Source organism: Heptranchias perlo, chromosome 3, assembly GCF_035084215.1.
Source record: "Heptranchias perlo isolate sHepPer1 chromosome 3, sHepPer1.hap1, whole genome shotgun sequence".
NCBI lineage: Eukaryota > Metazoa > Chordata > Chondrichthyes > Hexanchiformes > Hexanchidae > Heptranchias > Heptranchias perlo.
The window spans coordinates 124186168-124204683 of NC_090327.1; the positions used below are offsets into that span (position 1 = coordinate 124186168).

Sequence of the window (18516 nt, forward strand, 5' to 3'; positions counted from 1 at the left end):
ACCATGCCTTCTACAAAACTGCCACATTTAGTGGTGATTACTGTCTTGGGGCACTCCAGAACTGCCAACGCACAAACTTGTGCGTCCGCATCCTCTTCCCATTTTGACATCTATTAGAATTGATCTGATCATGTCAATATTCACTCCCCTGGTTTAATACTGGATGAGAAATATGACTTTGTTGCTGTGCTGTAGCCAATCAAACATTTTCAAAAGTCGCTTCCACTCCCAAAATGGATTGTAGAAACCAGGAGGAGGAAGAAGCAAGATAATTAAATGAGTTTAGGGTTTTTGAAGATGACAAGTAAAGAATGGAAAAGAAGTGAGAAGGTGGGAAAATGGATGACAGCACAGAGAGTTAGAAGTCTTTGAACATTTTTAATTTTAATTGCAATCGCCGTAAAGAACTTTTGTGGTTAGGATTACATTACAGTAATAAAGGTACTTTTGAGAAGCTTTATTACCGTGATATCAATATTTATTTCAACATCGCAGTGTTTGAGCTGAAAACTTAGCAAACCATCCAGCTCATGGATACCATCATTTCCCTGAACCTGTCGGCAGTCTAAGGTTTAAGTATTTCTTTTCATCGGTTATGATTTACTGAGAGTGCAATTTGAAATATGATATAAGAATTTTTCTTCTTTGTCCTCAAAACAACTTTTATGATCTAGATGAAGAAGATGAAAATCTAGAAAGGCCTGTCGTGCGAAGGTCACGGATTGGGATCATCACATTTACAGAAGAAGAGACAGCAGAACTAGCCAAAACTGGATCACGATTAGACGCCACAGTCTCAGAAAAAGTATTAGTCCAATCGGCAGCAGAGAAGGACCGGGTCAGTGAAATCAAGGATAAGAACACAGAGGTGGAAGAGGATCCTAAACATGCGAACCAATGCTCATTTTGTACGAAGAGTTTCAAAAAGCCTAGTGACCTAGTTAGGTGAGGATTGATCTTTTGTCTTAAGTTTTATTTTTATTTTTTGCAGCCCATTTTCTCTGCAAATTATTCTTGACTCTCTCCTCTTCTCTCCTTTAACATTGCACATTGCTGTAAGTGTCCACTTGACTCTAGCAATCTTGTCTCTGGTTTAGAAAGTTGTGAGTTCATGCCCCACTCCAGGATTTAAGCATATAATCTAGGCTGATGCTCTAGTACAGTACACTGTCTGCCAGTTCCAGTGGTTCAGGTGGATGTTAATGATCCTATAGTCAATTGAAGAAGAGCAAGGAGCTCTCCTAATGTCCCAGTCAACATTTGTTCCGCAACCAATGCCATTAAAAACAGATTCATCTCATTGATGTCAGTGGGATCTTGCTGTGCTAAAAAGTGGCTGGTGCATTTGCTTACATCACAACAGTTCAAAGTATTTCATTGTATGTAAACTACTCTGGGATATCTAATAAGGAATTCTATATAAATGCAAATGTATCTCTTCTTTGAATGGTAGTGTGTGAGTTTGTGCCCAGAAGTATCTTAATTTTGGCTGGTCCATTGGAGAGAGTGACTGAGCAGTAGGTGAGGCACTTCCTCACAGTGAGGAAGGGATAATTTGAAGGTGTCTACCTACATTGTTGTCATCTCTGTCTCCATATCTAGTTAAGAGAGGCAGCTACTTGTTCACCCACTCAAGGTAATAGAGCATGGTATTAGGGAAACTTAATAAAATGAACACTGGAACGTGGTTTCGAATCCAGACTAAACCGAGGGAATGAATTCTCATGGTTATCTGTTCATCTGTGATTGTGGAGTCCTACATAAAATGAATTTGGGCAGCCTTAGTCTAGTTCCTGGTATTTGGGAGTCCATAGCCTAAAATTCCCCCTGATTTGGCTTCAGTTGACACTAGGTTGTCAGTCTCACTGTCTCACTGAGACACATTGTTGGAGCAGAATAGAGAGATCTAACTGATCTGTACCTGACATGAGAGTGCTTTTTGCTAAAACTGGGTGCCGAAATGGAAAGCGCTCCATTCCCGAGTACTAACATCAATTTCACTTGACGAGCACAAAATTCATGCAAAAATGTGGAGAAAAAATGACTTTCATAGACAAACTTATCATACATTGGAATCATTTTCTGCATCATTTAGAATTATTTTTATGAATTTGGAATATGCTACAGGATGAGCTCCAAGTATGTACATCATCACAAAATTATCTTACTGAGAATTTTTTTTAGAAAAGTTTAATCACTGGCAGAACATATGAACTTACGAATTAAGAGCAGGAGTAGGCCATTCGGCCCCTCGAGCCTGCTCTGCCATTTGATAAGATCATGGCTGATCTGATTGTGACCTCAACCCTACTTTCCCGTCTACCCACTGTAACCTTTGACTCCCTTGTTAATCAGGAATCTATCTAACTCAGCTTTTAAAATATTCAATGACCCTGCCTCCACCGCTCTCTGGGGAAGGGAGTTCCACAGACTCATGCCCCTCTGAGAGAAAAAAATTCTCCTTATCTCCGTTTTGAATGGGAGACCCCTTATTTTTAAACTGTGGCCCCTAGATCTAGGCAGATCCAGGGAAATGCCAATATCTCTGAACCTCCTATTTTTTTAAAAAAAAAACTTTTCAGCTGACACTTTGATGCTGAAAGAAAAACTAATATTACAGTGATAAAAGTATATAGACGTTGGAATAACTGTCTTAAAAATAAATACTTAAGACAGGAGTTTAAATAAAAGTAGTTGTGGAGATTTCACTTCTTTTCAAACCTTCATTCTCTCCCTCCTCCCCTCTTTTTGTTTTTACAGTTTTAACTTTCATTTTACATTTTTTTCTACTCTTGTATGTACATTCTAACTTTTTTTTCCCTCTTGAATAACTTCATTTAAAAAAAAATCTCTTTATTGCCTGTTTCTTTTGCCTCTCTGTTTCCACTGTCTATTTAGAGCTGGGAGCAACATTCAAAAAAAAAAATCAAGCTTTCATTAACTAAAAAACTAGCTTTCAGCCAATCGAACGCCCAAAGATAGTTGAGGGAAACTCTACGCCATCGACCAACCTTTAAATTGGCTTTATTGTTGTGAGTCTACTCCATACATTCACTACCCTGTGGGAAACATCAAAAAGTCAAATCTTGCATAGAAATGTTAAGTGGTGCTGGGAGCGTGTTAATCATATAGATGCTAGCCCACTTAATTGGCTTGGAAAGTAAAGCAAACTATTGATAAAACATGTATTAATAGTTTAAAAAATCACATGCTTCATTAATTTATATTGTTTGCCCAAGATAATTTGATATCTAAGCATCAATTCTCCACATTGTCATCATAATGGATAAGTTAATCTGTAATTATTATTCCTGTACCCCACTATCTCTGTTTTTCCGACCTGATAAAGTGATTTTAATGATTCTAGTTTTAAAAGAAATTGAAAATAAGCTAAATTACAGGAGAAAAAAACTCTTCTGCAAATTACCCAATAAAGTAAGTTCTATGATATTCCCTCACCCTCTGATCTTTCAAAGTAAGACTATGAAACATGTGCTAGTTTTTAAACAGGACTATGCTGTAGGTTTCCAGCTACTGGGGAATAATTTGAGAAAATCAGCGCTGCTTTGACTTTTGGGAACAATTTCACCTCATCAGAATGCTCCATCAGCACTTGTTTCCTGGATGCTGCATGGAGTTGCTGACAGTGCAAGCTCCAACTTAGAACAGGCAGGAGCACCATTTTAATGTTTAAGTGGTTGAGAGAACCGTTCTGAGGTCTCTTGCATCTCTCTCCTCCCTATACACCGTTTCTAAGGAGACAAAAATTAACGCCCGTTAAAACCGGAGCATCTAGGATCACCAGTGCAGGTAAGTAACTTTAAGCATAGAATCATACAACACAGAAGGAGGCCATTTGGCCTATCATGCCTGTGCTGGCTCTTTGAAAAAGCTGACTATATTAATCCCATGCCTCGCACTGTTTCCCCATAGCCCTGCAGATTTTTTGCTTTTCATATATACGCACACAATTCCCTTTTGAAACAGGCCAAAAGAATTATTTTTGCTGGTTTGAGGCAATTTTTGCCCTGATGTTTATTTTCTTTTTCTCACGGTACATGGGTTCTCAGAAGCCTTTTTGGGTCAATGTTAATCATCCTCGTTTGCAGAATTCATTCAAATATGAGGCCTGGAACTATTCCACTTGGTTCCCCAGAATTATCCTGGCCATAACCACAAAATCAGTATATTTTAACCTTTTAACACTGATCCATAATTTAATTTCTAGTTCATTGGCCATTATATTTTCATCTTGAATTGACAGTTTAGGAAATAACTGAAGCGTACTTGTTACTGGTAGGTAATAGAAAGCTACCAACTAGGTAATCTTCCGACTTTGCGTTATTGGTGGGGAGCTGTCTGTCAGCAGTATGTATTGGAAATTCGGGCACTCGCTGTATACGATGTTCTGATCATTGTCTACAAAACAAAGTGCAACTGAAAAGTAATGCATTGGCTGTGAAGCACTTTGGGACATCCTGAGGACGTTAAAGGCACCACATAAATCCAAGTTCTTTTTACTATTCTGATCTTTTAACATTGTAATATTTTGAGTATGAAAGCTGACAGAACTGGAAACTTGAACTAGTTCTGTGATAAGTTACTGAAATCTATGGTCCACGGGCTTATACTTCGCCATAAATTGTATCTTTTTTTCCCCCGGTAGTGGGATTTCAAGAACGACAGTGAAATTCAATACACATAAAAATGTTGGAAGAATTGCAGTAATGAAAAGAAAAAAGAATGAACTCGCATTTATAATCGCGCCTTTCATGACAGCAGGACGTCCCAGATCGCTTTACAGCCGAGGAAGTACTTTTGAAGTTTAGTCACTGTTCTAATGCAGGAAATGCGGCAGATAATTTGCACACAGCAAGGTGTCTCGCAAACAGCAATGAAATAAGTGACCAGATCATCTGTTTTTTTTAGGTGTTGGATGAGGGATAAATGTTGGCCAGGGCACCGGGAGAACTCTCCTTGTGCCACCACTTTCATGTTGAGGCAAAGTATTTTAGGACTTTCAACAGAAAAAGCAATAGTATAACTTAAAGTTCAGGAAGAAATCTGACTCCCAACCACACTGGATCCAAGTACCACTTCCAGAGATAGCTTTTCAATGCTTGGGCTGCACAGTGACCGGAATATAGCTGCACTCAGGTGCTCAGTACAGTCACCGTTCACCTCTAGAATCTGGGGCAGACTCAGGAAATGAAAGGGACTTTCTCTGCTAGTCACAAGAAATAAATTGGGTGCAATTGCAGCTGAGCATTCCTAGAGGTCCACGACACAAACTGGCTCCAATTTGACACAAATTGCCAGTTGTACTCAAAGTAAATCCCCCCATGCCCTGATCAGATTTTTCTTATAGTTGATACATCTTATCCTGTAATTTTGTCATTTTCCTATGTACACATGAGCATGAATGCACCTACTGTTTCTAGACATTCTGACTCGTGCATATAAGGTTTTTGAAATGCAGAGTTATACCATAATGTTTATAGCTTGCTGTAGTCCCACCTTGATTCTCTCTTCTGAAGTGTATTTGTTTTTCCATATTCTTTTATTTTCTGCTTTTATTTTCCTTATATGATTTCTGACTCCTTTTATCCTTGTCTGCGGTTTTCCTGCATCTGTTTCACCCTTGTCTACTGTTTTCTGTGCAGTGCTCCTTCTCCCATTCTGTTGTGGTTCTTGAGGCCCCAAGATAAACAGCATGAACAGAATTGCTACTGAGATTGTCATAATTTGACTGCTGAGATTATAAATCTCTGTTGCTTCTTCTGTAGCCATGTCGGCAACAGCCCAGTCTCATCACCTGTCATGGGTACGGTAGCATAGTGGTTATGTTACTGGATTAATAATCCAGAGGCCTGGGCTAATAATCCAGAGACATCAGTTCGAATCTCAGTTAATTAAATAAAATCTCCAATAAAAAGCTAGTAATGGTGACCATGAAACTACTGGATTGTTGTAAAAACCTATCTGGTTCACTAATGTCCTTTAGGGAAGGAAACCTGCTGTCCCGCTACAGAAAGTCACAATAAGAATAAAACCGGGCAGACCATCTGGCATCGGACCACTAGGCACCAGACATGACCAAGGCAAACCAAGCCCAGTCGACCCTGCAAAGTCTTCCTCACTAACATCTGGGGACTTGTGCCAAAATTGGGAGAGCTGTCCCACAGACTAGTCAAGCAACAGCCTGACATAGCCATACTCACAAAATCATACCTTTCAGCCAACGTCCCAGACTCCTCCGTCACCGTCCCTGAGTTTGTCCTGTCCCACCGGTAGGACAGACCCTCTCTGAGGTGGTGGCACAGTGGTATACAGTCAGGAAGGAGTGGCCCTGGGAGTCTTCAACATTGACTCCGGACCCCATGAAGTTTCATGGCATCAGGTCAAACGTGGGCAAGGAAACCTCCTGCTGATTACCACCTACCGCCCTCCCTCAGCTGATGGATCAGTCCTCCTCCATGTTGAGCACCACTTGGAGGAAGCACTGAGTGTAGCAAGGGCACAGAATGTACTCTGGATGGGGGACTTCAATGTCCATCACCAAGAGTGGCTCGGTAGCACCACTACTGACCGAGCTGGCCAAGTCCTGAAGGACTCAGCTGCCAGACTGGGCCTGCGGCAGGTGGTGAGTGAACCAACACGAGGGAGAAACCTACTTGACCTCGTCCTCACCAATCTACCTGTCGCAGATGCATCTGTCCATGACAGTATCGGTAGGAGTGAGCACCACACAGTCCCTGTGGAGACGGAGTTCCGTCTTTGCACTGAGGACACTGTCCATCGTGTTGTGAGGCACTACCACCGTGCTAAATGAGATAGATTCAGAACAGATGTAGCAGCTCAAAACTGGTCATCCATGACTTGCTGTGGGCCATCAGCAGCAGCAGAATTGTATTCCAGCACACTCTGTAACCTCATGGCCCGGCATATTCCTCACTCTACCATTACAAACAAGCCAGGGGATCAACCCTGGTTCAATGAGGAGTGTAGAAGAGCATGCCAGGAGCAGCACCAGGTGTACCTAAAAATGAGGTGCCAACCTGGTGAAGCTACAACACAGGACTACGTGCATGCTAAACAGCAGAAGCAGCACTCTAAAGACAGAGCTAAGCAATCCACCAACCAACGGATCAGATCAAAGCCCTGCAGTCCTGCCACATCCAGTCGTGAATGGTGGTGGACAATTAAACAACTAACGGGAGGAGGAGGCTCTGTGAACATCCCCATCTTCAATGATGACAGAGCCCAGCACGTGAGTGCAAAAGGCAAGGCTGAAGCGTTTGCAACCATCTTCAACCAATTCGATTCACTGCACGTGTTATCAAGAAACGAACGAGTGCACTGGATACAGAAATGACTATGGGCCCCGATAACATCCCGGCTGTAGTTCTCCAGAACTAGCCGCATCTCCAGCCAAGCTGTTCCAATACAGCCACAACACTGGCATCTACCCGACAAAGTGGAAAATTGCCCAGATATGTCCTGTCCACAAAAAGCAGGACAAATTTAATCCGGCCAATTACCGCTCTATCAGTCTACTCTCGATCATCAGCAAAGTGATGGAAGGTGTCATCGACAGTGCTGTCAAGCGGCACTTACTCACCAATGCCCTGCTCACCGATGCTCAGTTTGGGTTCTGCCAGGACCATTTAGCTCCAGACCTTATTACAGCCTTGGTCCAAACATGGACAAAAGAGTTGAATTCCAGAGGTGAGGTGAGAGTGATTGCTCTTGACATCAAGGCAACATTTGACCGAGTGTGGCATCAAGGAGCCCTAGTAAAATTGAAGTCAATAGGAATCGGGGGAAGAACTGTCCAGTGGCTGGAGTCATACCTAGCACAAAAGAAGATGGTCGCTGCAGGAGTTCCTCAACGTAGTGTCCTAGGCCCAACCATCTTCAGCTGCTTCATCAATGACCTTCCCTCCATCATAAGGTCAGAAGTAGGGATGTTCGCTGATGATTGCACAATGTACAGTTCCATTCACAACCCCTCGGATAATGAAGCAGTCCGTGCCCACCTGCAGCAAGACCTGGACAACATCCAGGCTTGGGCTGCTAAGTGGCAAGTAACATTTGTGCCAGACAAGGGTCAGGCAATGACCATCTCCCCATGACATTCAATGGCTTTACCATCGCTGAATCCCCCACCATCAACATCCTGGGGGGTTATCATTGACCAGAAACTTAACTGGACCAACCACATAAATACTGTGGCTACAAGAGCAGGTCAGAGACTGGGTATTCTGCAGCGAGTGACTCACCTCCTGACTCCCCAAGGCCTTTCCACCATCTACAAGGCGCAAGTCAGGAGTGTGATGGAATCCTCTCCACTTGCCTGGATGAGTGCAGCTCCAATAACACTCAAGAAGCTCAACACCATCCGGGACAAAGCAGCCCGCTTGATTGGCACCCCATCTACCACTGGCGCACCGTGGCTACAATGTGTACCATGTGCAAGATGCATTGCAGCAACTCGCCAAGGCTTCTCCCCAAACCCGCGACCTCTACCACCTAGAAGGACAAGAGCAGCAGACACATGGGAACAACACCACCTGCACGTTCCTCTCCAAGTCACACACCATCCCGACTTGGAAATATATCGCCGTTCCTTCATCGTTGCTGGGTCAAAATCCTGGAACTCCCTTCCTAGCAGCACTGTGGGAGAACCTTCACCAGCGGTTCAAGAAGGCGGCTCACTACCACCTTCTCAAGGGCAATTAGGGATGGGCAATAAATGCTGGCCTTGCTAGCGAATGAATTAAAAAAAAAACTCACATTGGTCTTGGTGTGTCTATCATCTAGCCCCAGTTCCTTTTGTAGCTTTCTCTTGGTCTTTCTTAGCATCTTCACTGGTGTGATGTTATGCAACATTGAACTGACAATGTGAGTCCCTAAGCAGAAACTCATACTGGAGAATCTCAGTAGCCATTTTTGTAGCGGCTTTTGCATTGTTTTAAAAAAAAAGGCAAAAGCTGATTTTTAGTATTTTCACTGATATTTCCCAATAATTAGTTTCTTATCTTTTATGGATTCCATGAAACGGAGCAGTTTTCCAACAAATATATTTCAAAATGATCTAAAACTGCACCCGATCTAATAGACATTCAACCAATTTAAAGTGCCAATGTAATGAATTTCTATAATTTTATTGTATGTGTTTGCAAAAATTAGGTATTTTCTAAAACTAGAAATATTCACCATTGACTATTTAAAAAATGTATAAATAGATAGTAAAATTTATCTTTTCGTCCTATATAGGCATATAAGAATCCATACTGGAGAGAAGCCCTTTAAGTGCGATGAATGTGGGAAGAGTTTTACAGTGAAGTCTACTCTGGACTGTCATTTAAAAACCCACACAGGTTAGTGATGGTGTTTCCATTAAGTAATTGCAGAGAGGATATCGAAAGCCATTCCAGATGACAGAAGCCATAAAACTGGGAGGCAGTTTATCTGAAAGCTTACATTTGAACACTTGAAACTGATTGTTCATCTTCTTTCAGTTCTTGTCGTCCTTTTTAAGGTTCTTTTGAAGCAGCTGCCTTTATAGAAGAATCATAGAATCATACAGCACAGAAGGAGGCCATTCGGCCTATCGTGCCTATGCCGGGTCTTTTGAAAAAAGCTATCCAATTAGTTCCACGCTGCTGCTTTTTTTATGCTCTTTATGGTGAGGTACATTATCAGGCATAGCATGCTTAGATGTATAGTAAAGCTCCTTCTCCTCTGTCCCAACAATATGACTCAGACGCAGCGACCAAAGAGAATCCCCAACTACACCACTGTGACATATTCCATTTTCCATACCAGCCACCCTGTGTTCTCTCTCTGAGGTCCATTGATGCCAAATTAGGGACAATGTAGTGGATCTGTGCTCACTAGGAACTGCGTTGATACTGCCTGCACACAAGGCCCTTACAACCAGCAGACGGACAAGCCTTTCACCCATCAGTCTAGGGCGGATTTGAACCCAAACATAGGAGGTGAAAGACCAGTGTCTAACAGAGTGCGCTACCCAGTTTCTATATGTTTTTAGATTTAACTCTAAGCGGATATTGTGGTTTATGTTTAAGCTTTAAACCTATAAGCCATGTTTGTTTATTGCACAGATACCACTACATAAGGAGGATTGTTTGAAGGTAATAAGACTAGGCAGTTTCTGTGCAAAATTGTGTGCATTGATAATTCTTGCAAATATAGGGGTAAGTTTTCATCTTCATTGCTTCTGGTGCTAAGCTTCATGAGCTGGGAGTGCTAATTGCACAGCCCATGATTTCCACTCATTAAACTAAATGGATGGAAAATAAGTTTTCTGTTACCCACTGCCAGCGCCTGAAGCTCAGATTTGAAGACAAAAATTTACCCCATGGTAAAATATTGGATGCTTGAAATTGAAAGCAGTGGACATTTTGTGAGACTGCCACTGCAGATTACCTTCACGTCAATAAGTAGGCCGTGAACTTATTTGTCAGTTGTCATTTTTTGAAATGAGGTGAAGGGTTCAACCTTTGTGAAATTCAGCAAATGGAATGAGGTGCTATCAGCAACTAGGCTGAGCTGTCGCATGTTGATTTAATATCCTATACGGTCTGGCATGATTACAGCATCAGCCACCGTTATAATGGACAGCCAGTTCTTTATGAGGAAAAAGATAAAAGCAAGGTTCCTTTATAAAATTTTTTTGAATTGAAGAATAATTGCATTTCTACCTTGGTACTAGTAAATGCTGGCTGGCGATGTATTACTGTTTGTAAAAAGTGTGGAAGTGTGTTAATGGAAGTTGTGGCAGCACCACTATGATTATTGAATCATACGTTTCAATTTGATTGTGAAGAACAGGTTAATGGGTACATTTTCAGGGTGATTTCTAAACATTTAGTTCAATAATTAGACTAGAAGTAAGCTCAGCAAAACTAAGCCATCTTGAATCTGCAAGCAAAGCTTGAAACATATACAAGTGTACTCTAGGATCTCGTGGTGATATTTTGTTATTTATAGTAATAGAATTAATTGTACAATTTTCATTTGAATTGACTTTGGGTGTGCGATATATTGGCTCAAACTTGGGCAAGTGTATTGATAGAGAGAAACTATTTCCTCTGCTGGGGCAGTCCAGAACAAGGGGGCATAACCTTAAAATTAGAGTTAGGCCAATCAGGGGTGATGTCAGGAAGCACTTCTTCACACATAGGGGTAGTGGGAATCAGGAACTCTCTCCCCTCAAAAAGCTGTTGAGGCTGGGGATCAATTGAAAATTTCAAAACTGAGATTGGTAGATTTTTGTTAGGTAACAATATTAAGAGTTACGCAACCAAGGCGGGTGGAAGGATTTAAGATACAGATCAGCCATAATCTAATTGAATGGCGGAACAGGCCCGGGGGCGGGGGGACTGAATGACCTACTTCTGTTCTTATGAAATGAATTGCAAATTTGGTTCCTGCACCATAGCAACACAGGGTGATCAATTCAACTCCCCAAACCCATGATGTTTTAAAAAAAAATGTAAAAACAAATTCTGTCTCCCCTCTCCCCCCACCCCAGATGCCCCAGCAGCTGCCAACCACACTCCGCTGCTACAGGCTCCAGAGGACTACAGCCGCAAGATCCCTCCCTCCCTCCCCCAATGCGGGCTCCCAAATTGGGGCCAGGAATCCTGCTGGGACCTTGCCCAAGTGACCTGACACAGGGAAATCAGCTGGGGTCAGGGGGTGCAAACACTGGAACTTGGAGAAAGATAAGCCCTTGTGTATTCAAAACCTAATTGGATCCATTTTCAGACATATAAGTACCTTGTTTATACAGGGTCCTGGTACCTTATTGTGGGTCTTGCATTAACATCTGGGAAGTCAGATTTGACTCCTCTGCTGCCATTGTTATTCCATATGATTTTCTTGGTGCCAATGAGGTAAGAGAAACTCCTAGAAAGTATTGCAAACAGCCATGGAAATAGCTGGTGCTATCCTTTGGTGAAAAATATTCATTAGATGGAATGGCATGGAAGAGAGCAGAATCAGTTAAATTAGCCAATAAATTAATGATGTACAAGTAATTCTACATATTTCTTAAATAAGTTAATCTTGAGAGGGTTTGTAAATCTGTTAATAATTCATGACAGTGCTGAATCGTTTATGAAGTTAACAGGAAAGTTAATAGCAAATGAGAAAATTCAGCATCTCTCAAGTTTTAAGATTCATCACAGTTTTTTGGCAATGATCTTGAAACGCTCCTATATTTGTACATCTATCGAGTTCTGTTCCGTGGCTGAATATGTTTCTGCTCTTTTTTTTTTCTGAGAGATATTGAAAATGTACTATTGTATTTTTAAATTCAGGTCAAAAACACTTCAAATGCCACGTATGTAGTTCTCCCTTCTCGACCAAAGGTAGCCTAAAAGTTCACATGCGACTACACACTGGAGCAAAGCCTTTTAAATGTCCACACTGTGACGTGCGTTTCCGGACTTCAGGACACAGGAAGAGTCACATACAATCTCACTTTAAGCCTACGTCACTGCCAAAGAAAATCCGGAAGCCTGTAACACGTCAAACAACAGAGAGCTTACAGCCCGTAAACTTGCTGACGACTGCAGATGCAAATGTTTACATCACTAATAATGGAGTTCTTGCCAGCCAGTTTGATCAAAATCTTCTCCAACAGGGATTAGTGGGACAGGCTATTCTTCCTGCCTCTATGTCAGGTAATTTTTTTTATCATTAAACTTTTCAATATTGTAACATTTCATAATTGCAATTAACAACACACAACCGAAAAAGTATTGTGGAAAACTTCATAGAATCATACAGCAAAGAAGGAGACCATTCGGTCCGTCGTGCCTGTGCCTTGTGCATCACAATATATACAATCTCCACACTACCTGACAGCCATGTGATCTCCTATATTATATAAAAATGCATATCCTCATCAGGGCGAGCGAACGTGTTGATGTCATAGAATGGTTACGGCATGGAAGGAGGCCATTCGGCCCATCGAGTCCGTGCTGGCTGTCCGCCAGAGCAATCCAGCTAGTCCCACTCTCCCGTCCTTTCCCCGTCACCCAGCAAATTTTTTCCCTTCAAGTACTTATCCAATTCCTTTTTGAAAGCCATGATTGAATTTACCTCCACTACCCTCTCAGGCAGTGCGTTCCAGATCATAACCACTCGTGATGTAAAAAAGTTTTTCCTCATGTCGCCTTTGGTTCTTTTGCCAATCACCTTAAATATATGTCCTCTGGTTCTTGACCCTTCTGCCAATGGGAACAGTTTCTTTCTATTTACTCTGTCTAGACCCTTCATGATTTTGAATACCTCGATCAAATCTCCTCTCAACCTTCTGTGCTCTAAGGAGAACAACCCCAGCTTCTCCAGTCTATCCACATAACTGAAGTCCTTCATCCCTGGAACCATTCTAGTAAATCTCTTCTGCACCCTCTCTAAGGCCTTCACATCCTTCCTAAAATGCAGTGCCCAGAATTGAATACAATACTCCAGTTGTGGCCAAACCAGTGTTTTATAAAGGTTCATCATGACTTCTTTGCTTTTGTACTCTATGCCTCTATTTATAAAGCCCAGGGTCCCACATGCTTTTCTAACCGCTTTCTCAACCTGCCCTGCCACTGTCAATGACCTGTGCACATATACCCCAGATCACTTCCTACACCCCATTTAGAATTGTACACTTTAGTTTATATTGCCTCTCCTTGTTCTTCCTACCAAAATATATTACTTCACACTTTTCTGCATTACATTTCATCTGCCATGTGTCCGCCCATTCCACCAGCCTGCTTATGTCCTCTTGAAGTCCATTACTATCCTCCTCACTGCTCATTACACTTCCAAGTGTGTTTAATGAAAGAGGACCCATGCTTTGATTTGCAATAACTAAACTATTACCATAAAGGGATTGATAATAATCTCAGTATTCATAAACTTCCTCTTTTATTCAAGGAGCAGCAATGTAACCTGAATTGTAATGTTGAATGTGAAGGAATCTAGTCCAGCCATTTTCATCAGTTTTTTTTACTTCTGTTCAATTTTCCATAACCTGTGACAGACTTAATCCGATGTCCAGCATAAGAAAATCAGACCAAATTGTCCATTTTCAGTTTTATGAAATCTTTTTAAGGGGCTTAATAAGGAGATTTTGCACTGATACAGCCACCTTTTACCCTATTTGTTTAGTACTGCTTAAAAATAGTCCTAATGCATTATGCTCACTGTACGAATAATGTATCTGCTTTGCTTTGGTTCTAGGGTTATTATTTGTGATGCCTTATTTGACCCTTCAATAATCCTACGTAAACCAACTTAATTAAAAAAAGACCCAGCCACAGTTTGGCACCAGCAGCAACTAAATGTGGCATTTGTTAACACAATTTAACTTTTAGCTCACCTCAAAGATACCAAGGATTGAACAGGACTCCGTTTGATCCATTACTAACAACTACTTTATTTCATTGTTACTATATAGTCCAGAGTAATACAATTGTTAATGTAATTAACAAAGAGAATACCCACTTGTTTTTGGTAATACCATATTTGTTGTTTCAGCGTAACTCATTTCAGAATACAATATCGCAGGCTTTAACTTAACATCACAAAACATTAACATTCAGTTTCAAAGATTACGATACATGCTTGGCAAAGTTAGGCTTTTGAAGTTTATGTAGAGATGTTAACAGGTTTGTTCGCTTGCTGTTTGTGTCTATAACTTGGATGACCAAAAATTAATGATTACCCCATGATTGCACTGAACTATGCTTGAACACACTCTAATGTTTTAAACATTTTAAAACACACTGGCCTAGAAATTGGGCCACGGCCATTTTTGGGTGCCTACGGGGCGGGGCGCATATAATTCTGCTAGCGTTGCAGTGGCCCTCAGATAAGTGTTGCCGGCGATCTGGGCTTGGGTCGGGGATTGCGGGTATCCGGTCGGGTCTGGAGCGGGGTGGGGGGGGGGTGGTCTGGTCAGGAGGGGCGATTGGGACCTTTTAATGTGGAGTCTGGAGGAGCACTCCTGCTCCTCCCGGCTCCACGTTCAGGTAAGTTACTTATCTTCTTTGTTGCAGGCGATCCTTTGGGATGGCTCAGGGAAAACCAGTCTTACAGAAGGGGGCCTCAAACAGGTGTAAGGCCCTTTATGTGCAAAGGGCCTAATGCCTGCTTCAAGCTTGGGTAAAGGATGCCTCTTCTTTGCCCTTACCTGATACAGCAGGCGCGCGTTTCTGGATGGAAATGTACGTACGCTTCCTGCCCGCTATATTGGGGCCTTAGTAGTCTGATCAGTGCCTGAAAAACGGGCGCAGCACGGAACAATTTCTAGGCCACTAACTTTGTCTAAATCCTTCTATCTACAGAATGCTACTTCCTCCTGTAAACTTTTATTTACAAACTTTTGAAACCTAAAGCAAAAAACTTACCTTTAAGTGGTTTATTTATCAAGATTACAGCATTACTTTAGGCAATCTGATTCATCAGTCACTTCTCATCAAAGTTGGAATTCCTACTCAAACTGTACAAACACAAATAACACAGCAAGGCTCTTCACTTCTGTGTGAAATTGAATGCTAGCACTTTGTATGTTCTTATTAGAGCGTTCTTCAACTCTCCATATCACAGCACTAAAAGGTAAGACATGTGTGATAAAATGTATGTGGAAATATTGAATCTCCTTGTTTATTGTCTCATAAAACAAAGAGGTATCTATCCCTAACTCTGTAACCTCCTCCATCTCTACAACCCTCTGAGATCTCTGCGCTCCTCCAATTCTGACCTCTTGCGCATCCCCAGTTTCCTTCTGTCCACCATTGGCAGCCGTGCCTTCAGCTGTCTAGGCTCTAAGCTTTGGAATTCCCTCCCTAAACCTCTCCGCCTCTCTACCTCACAGCTAAAACCTAAGGAAGTGTAAGAACAAATAATGCTCGAAATCAATATTTTTATTCTGGTAAGTAAGGTGTATTCTCAAGATGGCTTCAATAATACCAATAATGTCTAATAATTTCATTTAAGCTTTATGGAATGTTACTGTGATCACATTAATATTTTTGATCTTTGGCAATAATAATTTCACATGTATTACTTTTTGGATCTGTGCGCTAGCTTTTAGTGATTTGTATACGTGAACGCCTAAATCCCTTTGCTCCTCCACAGTTCCTAGTCTCGCCCCATTAAGAAAATATTCTGGTTTGTCTTTCTTGGATCCAATAATGTCCATTAATTTCAGTTAAGCTTTATGGAATGTTACTGTGATCCCATTAATATTTTTGATCTCTAACAGTAATAATTTCATATCTATTTATCAAGCACCAAATCTGGAATGTAGAAGATCTGTTAACTGCAGCAAACACTTGATCAGATTTTAATGCACTCAGTACTGTGGGTACCACTTTCCGCACTTAATAACCTGTTTGCGTCCTTTGATTTATTGGCAGCTGGAGGAGATTTGACGTTATCACTTACAGATGCCAGCTTTGCCACTCTCGAGGGAATACAGCTGCAGCTCACTTCCGCTAACCTGGTTGGGCAGAATGTCCAGATCTCCGGTATTGATCCCAGCAATATAAACAACATCACACTACAGGTATGGCGTTTGTCTTCAAGGTTGCTATGATGAATCTGATTAAACTAGGTTGTATTCCATTACAGGACTGCTACTAACGTGAGTTTAACTATCCAGCACAGCCATGTTTAATTAATATGAGGTGTTTGGTATAAATATTGGAATCTTGCATGTCATATTTGGGAACACGTAATAAGCAGAGGGGCCTAGAAATTTGAGTGCGCCGAAGAACGGGCGTGCAGGGAACAATCCCTGTGCCTGAATGGATAGGCCTGAGGCACACCTAATATTGGGTTTCCGGCCTCATTATCAACAAACTGGCGAGCTGCCCAAGAACGGCCAGAGGACGCTAAGATTGGGCCACTGCAACACCAGCAACGGCCCTCAGGTAAGTCCTTAAAGGGGACCGGGAGGGGGGGTAGCGGTGGCTGGGTTCGGGGAGGGTAGGGGCCTGGATTTGGGGGATGGGGGGTGGGGAGAGCGGTGGTCAGCAGCGGCCGACATAGTTTGAATGTGGAGCCAGGGAGGAGCACTCCTGCTCCTCCCAAACTCCACAGTCAGGTAAGTATATGGTTATAGAATTCTAGTCAATTCAGGGTGAGCTTGTCAAACAGTTTCATTCCCATGTCATTCTCAGGGGCTCCCAGTCTCTTCAGGTTGGTGATGTGACCTCCAAGCTTCTTGATCATCTTCACTTGTTCATTCAAGACGTGGGTCTCCAGGAAGTCACACAAATGAGGGTCAGTCCTCTCAGTGGACAGTTTGTGCAGATCCAGCAGACTCTGGTTCACATTCTTCTCCATCTGCAGAGCTCTTTGCATCGCTTCCAGACCATTGCTCCTCTCATCCTGCTCTGGCTTCTTGATGTCCTCCAAGATGATTCAGCCCACACGCTGATTCTAGAATTTCATCAGTTTCTTACTTTGTTGGTTGCAGCCTGCAGCGGCCCCTTTAAGGCCGTGTGTAGACCTGGTTTTCCTGAACGCCAGCTGCATTCAGGACAATCCAGTATTTCAGAGGGGGTCTCAAACAGGTGTTAGGCCCTGAAGATGAATATGCAAAGAGCCTAACACCTGTTTCACGTGTGGGCCCTGGACGGCTAATTTTGTTGCTTACACCAATATGGTGAGTGGCGCACCTCCCGCTCATAATGAATGTGTGTTTCCTGCCCGCCATATTGGAGGGTTGGGCGCCCGTTTAGCACCCGAAAAGTGGGCACGGCACCATTCCATATCTTTCAGATGATTATTTGAATATCTCAGCAGCCAGATTCAGCAAGCACTGGCAACATAATACGTAGGCCACAACATGACAAAACATACAGAAACATTTGATTAGTAGCCCTATGTTGTACCAACTTTCTTTTTGAACTCTAAAATTTGAATTCAAAACGTCTTATAGATTGCAATGTAAGACATTATGGTACACCTGAGTATGGAGGAAAAATAAAGATGCTTCACTGCAAACATTGTACATTATCGTCTCTGGTTCTGTCACCTGCATGGCGTTCTCTACTGTACACCAGACCACATATGGTGTAATAGTATTTTCAAGGCTGCTAAGCCGCTCTGGTGACATCAGTTGAGAGGAGCAACAATAACTTGCATTTATAAAGCACCTTTAACGTAGTGAAATGCCCCAAGGCAGTTTGTCCGGGCACCATTTCATTAGAGACCATGGCAGTGCAGCATCAAGCCAACTTGAGAGTCACTCTTGAGCCCCTGACTCCAGGAAATCGGACTGCAAGCTCTTGAGCTGTTTTAAAGTCATTCTTCGATAACAGACAGAAAATCGGGCCTGGTGGGCCCACAATTTCCCAGCCAGCGCGTCCTGTGAGCCCTATTCCCCACCGGGAGTACCAATCATGGAATTAGCCCTTGAATGTTTGATGGTTGTATTATTTTCTGTAATTCTGCTTCATAATAATTGTCATA

The 18516-nt window shown here is 42.1% G+C and overlaps 1 protein-coding gene across 3 annotated transcripts in view; it reads left to right on the top strand.

The window, feature by feature from the left end:
• The window catches only part of LOC137320208 (zinc finger protein 236-like), a 174698-nt gene that overhangs the window by 108028 nt on the left and 48154 nt on the right, over nt 1–18516 (top strand). For all 3 annotated transcript variants that reach the window (XM_067981938.1, XM_067981940.1, XM_067981939.1), the window contains exons 20-23: nt 675–945; nt 9280–9383; nt 12354–12719; nt 16455–16603. In XM_067981938.1, the coding sequence (XP_067838039.1) occupies nt 675–945; nt 9280–9383; nt 12354–12719; nt 16455–16603 (890 nt within the window). The remainder of the gene's footprint in view (nt 1–674; nt 946–9279; nt 9384–12353; nt 12720–16454; nt 16604–18516) is intronic.